Genomic DNA, 6,453 nt, shown 5'->3' with positions numbered 1-6,453 from the left:
CATGAATCTCTACGAGAAGCGGCTCCCAGTGATTCGATTGGCGGTACCAAACTCTTACAGCGGACTTCACGGCACAATGAACTTGGGCGAACGCGTTCAGGTACCGCAACAATATGCCCATCTGCACGGTTTGATGAATTTGGAGGAGAAGGCGATTCCCGAAGTAGTCATTTCAAAATTGTCTGCATCAAGGCATCCAAAATTCGAGGTCGAGCAAATACAAATCTAATTCAAAACCAATTCACTTATCATATACTTATAATAATATTAAAAATTGAACGAGAGTCTGATTGACCGAAGTCATGTGTAGTCTGTATATCGATAATCTTGATGTCTCTTCTTAGCCGATTATTATTATCGTATGTCATACTCCTTGCCTCGGCATTGATAATTTGGCATTTCCATGCATTTATATGATAACGAAAGCCTTCGTATTCCTTAAAAGTTATACTATTATTTTCTCGGCAATCCTCACATAATCATAATTTTCTGATTTTCAACGAACTGAAATGACTGATTGTGTTTGGGTTACTTAATAAATAAATACATACGGCCAAGTGACAGTTTTGTGCGATAACAAAAAATTATTTATTATGGTAGTTTGATGGCTGTTGTCTTGAATAAAGTTCAATAAAATATTTCAATGGGATCGCTATTATTATATTATAATCAAATTTGCAATATATGCCTCGATTTTACAATAAAATTTAAACGTCGTAAATACAATAGTACCGCTATCATCTACTATTACATTTCATTATATCTCATTTGTTTTTATTTTGTTATTGTACAGTATAATCGTATTTAGATATATCGACATATATTTGAAGATACTAGTAATTTACTATGTAAGCATAATTTGTCACAAAAATTGTTGTCTTAATTATACATTAATAGATATTATCTCGTCAGTATATTAATTTTGAAAATTTGTATCAGCACTAATATACTTGGATGCTAATAAACATTAGTATTTTGAAATTATATGCATATCAAAGTGCATATAAAATTTGCATATAATATTTTCAACTTTAATAAGCGAAATTTATGCTACGTATATTAATGTACTTTATAGATGAAAAGCAGTATTTAATAGATCACTTAATATCATTAACTGTCCAGTACATTATTTAGTACATTAATAAATAAAGAGTATCATCATTTAAAGATGTAACTTGTAATGAATCTTAATATATCATTATTCAAATAATAATAGGTTTCTTTCTTTTTTTTTTTTTTTTTTAATTTAAGACGGCACTATAAAGTTACGGTTTACATATAAATAATAAGTATTTAAATTATAGGTGATTTATTTGTAACATTTGTGATCTTATAACATGATAAATGTATATTCAAATAAAAATTCTATATTGTTATTGTAAATTTTTTGTTCTTAAGTTATAGAATAGACTAGAATTTTGCTTAAGTTTAGGAAAAACATTCAATAATAAAAATATCAATAATAAAAAGAATAAAAAAACATATCAAATGATATACCGAAAAATTAATGAAGGATACAATATACTTTATTATTAATAAATATATGCGTGTTTTGTTTGTGTGTGTGCGGGCTTGCGCTATGTGGATAAAATTATAATAAAATATATAATAATATTTATATAGTTGTTTATGCATGTAGGTAAAATCAATAACTAATTTATATACTTATGATAAATATATCTCCTATTATCCAGGGAGTAAAATTTTTATTGGATTGCCACGCCAACAGATGGCGAAACATGGCAGGCTGTCTTTCCTAGAATAACGAAATTCATTATGTGAAATTTCAATTTATTTGTCTTAACATAAAATAATAATTATTTAGTTAGTGCTGTGTCCATAGTGTTAATAATAATAGACTTAATAATAATATTAATAATATACAAAAGTTTGCATTACTTTAGTATAATAATGGTATATTATTTATTAATTTCATTGCACCGAACTGACACATACGAATTATCTATCGAATGTGCAAAGCTTAACGGTATTTTAAATGTATTTGAATTTTTATCTTTCGATTTTTATAAAATACCAGTGATGCTTGAATCTTAACAATTAATGGAAAATGAAGCTAATGGAGCAAAAGATAATTCATAGAAAGTATTATTGGAAAGCTGGGGAATACCGAATATAAAGAGTTATGGTGAGTTAATAATAATTTTCTTCATACGCACATAAATCACAGGGAGATTTTAAAAATCTTGTTTTTGAAAGTCAATAATCTGTTAAAAGCATATCATAATACCCAAATAACTTGATCGCACTTGGATATTGCTCCAACTATTTAATTTAATTTAATTATATACTTACACTGAATTCATACACAGATACATTAACATTTTTATAAGATAATTTATTATGTCTTGTTAATTTTACAGCGTACTTTCGTAGACATTTTTATGAATATATGATTCGTTAGATATATTATTGCTATCTAAAATATTGTTTTCGCTAAAGTTAAATATTTTCAGTAGACATATTTTATTGCTTTATTACTCAATATTCATGGAATTATACGTATGCTCACTAATGCGTATGTGTATTCAAAATCACTGTTTATTGCAAACGAAAACTAAACTACCTTGTTAACTCAGTATACAATCACAGAATCAGCTGGCTCTTTAAATTGTCGGTCGTCATTATAATTATAAATCGTTCGTTAATCGGACACTTCTGAATGTGGGCAGAAAAAATTCCGTAATGAACTTACGTACCTGCGCGATTCCATACCCGTCATGAAAAAGTTGAAGTTAACACACAAAGAGTTTTGTTGAGGGAGATAAAAAGGTAAACGTAAGAGCATATGCAAATATTTAAAAGCTAAACCATACTCATGTTTTTTAAACAGATTAATCTTTCGTTTCATTTTTAGCTAGGAAGTTTGTGTTCTTTATATTAGCCAAATACAATAAATATGTAATACTATGAAATTACAAAGAAATACACATTAGCTTGATATATTTAAAAGAGGAAGAGTGAATTTATTTTTAAAAAATTTTAAATTCATGAAATTCTTGTAGCTCTATTTAATAGCAAAATTCAAAAAAGATAAATAAGATTATTTAAAAACTTAATTTAAAATCTAATAGTTTTATAATAATACTTCATTGAAATGAAAAATATTATAAAATTAGTTTTTTTGAATTCATGAATGCGTCTGATATTAATAAAAGGGAGTTGTAAATTTTGTTTTTTTTCTAAGTTTTTATACAGTATATTATATTTTAAACATTTATAAAACTTCATTTTCGTGAAATTCGTAGTCTCGGGAATGAATTCAAATTCGTTCAAATCCTTTGTTGGAAGACATTGTTAAAATATTAAAAAGCTAAAATACTTTTTTAGTATTTTTCTAAGCAATAAATGCGGCAGTTAAAATTTTCATTAAATTCATCCTTCTGTTAGTATGCCGGACAGCTGAATCTATCTAAAGTGAGGAGTTCGCTAGTTGCTCGGAGGGAGTCAAAGTAATAGAATTACTTTGCATCAAAGGTGAACATCGGAAAACGTTAAGGCATCCAAATAATGGCACGATACATTTCTTGGAATACAATGCCAGAGATGCCTTGAGTTTCCACTAGTGCCTGTGTACGGTTCAACTGTTTTCAACTGCTTGCACGTGTAATTCTCGACTGCTCTCGTAACTGCAATTCGACTCCCTGACCAACTGTAAAGGAAAGCAGCCCCCAGTTGTGAAAAGTGTATTGTACGTGCGTTTATTTCTTCTCGCGATTCTGCTTATACTGTTGTAATGCTACGTTGACAACCACGGGGCGTCGGCTAGTCTTAAGACAACAAATGTCTTGCACGCGTGCGCGACAAACTTAAATGGTACGGTGTGTCGGTGAGTATGTGGTGGTTGGCCAACGGCCGATATAGATACATCTGTATGGATTAATCAATTATGTGGTCATGACAGAGGTCTGTTGACTTATTATCGCTATTGCTATGATGAAGTGGCTTTTATTATGGTTTGAGCTACACGTATTCGTTATTTTTTACGATACGCCAATAAGTACGTTGGATGGGTTGTAGCACTTTTTATTTACACACTTTTTTACTTCGATAGATATTATCGTATTTCAAATTTCGGTAAGACAGTTTCAATCGCTTTAGATTTACGAATAACAGAGATTATTATTTGTTGATATTATGGTTCGGTATGAGTGAAGTATTTGTAATTTAACGAAACGTAATTTATCGTATATATATATATATATATATATTTTATCGTTGTCTTTATCTAATTTGAGTAAATACGAACTGTCGTTCGCATTCCGTAAGATGACACGTGTATCTCTCATTATGTAGTTCAGTTTATTCTGCAGCACCCGTTACTCGCATGCATTCTATACAACTACACAATGAATCTAATTCCATAAACGATATTAGTTGCTCCATATTTGTTCTGAACTTTGGCGTTTTATAATTTACGTTCTTCCTAATTACGTTAGTTAAGCATTTCTATCATTCATTTTGATTGCTACAAATCTATATATTAAATAAATAAATAAATTGATTTCTAAGCTACATACGATGGATTCATATAAAAGATTTTCAAGAGGAAAATATTTTTCAGTTAACACAAATAATTGAAAACATAGATAATTTATATGTTCCTATTTCCTTTGGCTTTTCCGGTGTATTTATATTGTTTATTAGCTTTGCACCAAGCTGATCGGTCTATACTCGTTAATGGGTATTATTATCAATAATGTGTAATGTCGTCAATGTAACCATTCCGCTATTATATATCATAATCAATCATTTAATCAACATTAAAAATCTAATATATATAGTTTGTTTCTTTACCTTGAATGTTTAATAAAAATAGAACTGAGAATAAAAAACTTTTCAGAAAGCGATATGTTATATATTAGAATTCATATAAATATACAAACGCAAACTTAAACCAATTCTATTCATTTTATAACAGATGAAATAAAATAGTTTTTGCTTATTTATATGAGTATATATGTTATTAGTAATAATAATTTTGAACAAATTTTGAAAAAACTATAATTTCAAATTACTTCATTATTTATATAAGTTTAGGTATACAAGAGATTATACAAAAAACAAACAATACAGTTTATGAAAGAACAAAAATAGAAACTAATAATAAAATTAACATAAATTTATAAATATAAATCAGTCTCACACGCTCTTCTATATGTACAATTATTATATATATATATATATATATATATATATACGTATACTCATGTACGCACAGGAAGTCGAAAATCTAAATTGTTTTCTAATTATATATTTTAAAATTTTATAATCAATATATGTTTACGAATATTAATTTTTTGTAAGATAGATTGAATAAAATATTAACAAAAATAATTATAATCCATAATAATAAGAAAAATATCGCATACAAAAATAGGATTTTATATGAATCTATATATTTGCAATATAAAATAGTTATGTAAATAAGCTTTACATATTCACATTATATATTTATTGTACTTATTATTATATGTACTAAATTATTGTATCTAGTAAAATCGTTTTCAACTATTTTATATATATCTTGAGTTAGAATAAAATTTATCGATTAAATTTTATTATATATTATAGATAACAGCAATGATTTAAAATCCTTGAAATTTTAAGATTTGTTGTAGTTATTGCAGAATAAATAATGATTTATCGCTAGACTTGGAAATTTACATTTTAGTTTACTTCTGCTGTTGTAGAATATTTTAGGATACGCACTTTCATATTCAATTTTACTTAGCTTGATTTGAGATTAAATTTTCTATACAATAAATAGAGAAATTCATTTAAAAACATAATTTACATACACGTAGTTATTGTTTAAACGTGTAAATAATATAATTTTTAATATACTATATTATTTTAATATATAGTATTATACAATTTCAATTTGATCAGATATAAAGTTTCAGAATCTCGATAGTCATATCATCAAAAAATTATTACAAATTACACTTTATAATAATGTACTTCCAACTGAGTAAACGAGTTTTATAATATATCATCTGCTTATTTATATGTCACACATAGAGATATACATTGCAGATAAAAAACTTTGTTCATTTTCAAGTAAATTAATGTTAGGTTTTCATGAATTTCGTTGCTGTAAATGTACTATTTATTACTGATATATAAATTTCCGTCATCTATTATTATATTATAGATTAAAAGATAGAGCAACGGACTAAAATAAGGAGTGAAAGTGTCATTAATTCCAAAAATACTAATTTAAATTGAAATTATTATTTTATCGTGTTCTAAGGCTTGTAAAAGATATTTAATCTTATTGTTGTTAATAATATTATTATTGTTCTTGTTGTTGTTGTTATTATTATTATTATTATTATTATTATTATTATTATTATCATTATTATTATTAGAATAAATTTTGGAATTTATCCTTCACCTAATTTTTTATTATATTCTCGTAAAAATTGCAAT

At 26.4% G+C, this 6,453-nt stretch overlaps 1 protein-coding gene across 1 annotated transcript in view; it reads left to right on the top strand.

Moving 5' to 3' along the window:
- The window catches only part of LOC105359514 (uncharacterized), a 1,796-nt gene extending 1,452 nt beyond the window's left edge, over positions 1-344 (top strand). The window contains exon 3 of the mRNA XM_011496127.1: positions 4-344. Within this exon, the coding sequence (XP_011494429.1) occupies positions 4-229 (226 nt within the window). The 3' untranslated portion in view covers positions 230-344. The remainder of the gene's footprint in view (positions 1-3) is intronic.
- Positions 345-6,453: the final 6,109 nt, after the last annotated feature.

This window comes from Ceratosolen solmsi, unplaced genomic scaffold (genome assembly GCF_000503995.2).
Source record: "Ceratosolen solmsi marchali unplaced genomic scaffold, CerSol_1.0 scaffold11, whole genome shotgun sequence".
NCBI lineage: Eukaryota > Metazoa > Arthropoda > Insecta > Hymenoptera > Agaonidae > Ceratosolen > Ceratosolen solmsi.
This window is presented reverse-complemented; position numbering and strand designations above follow the sequence as displayed.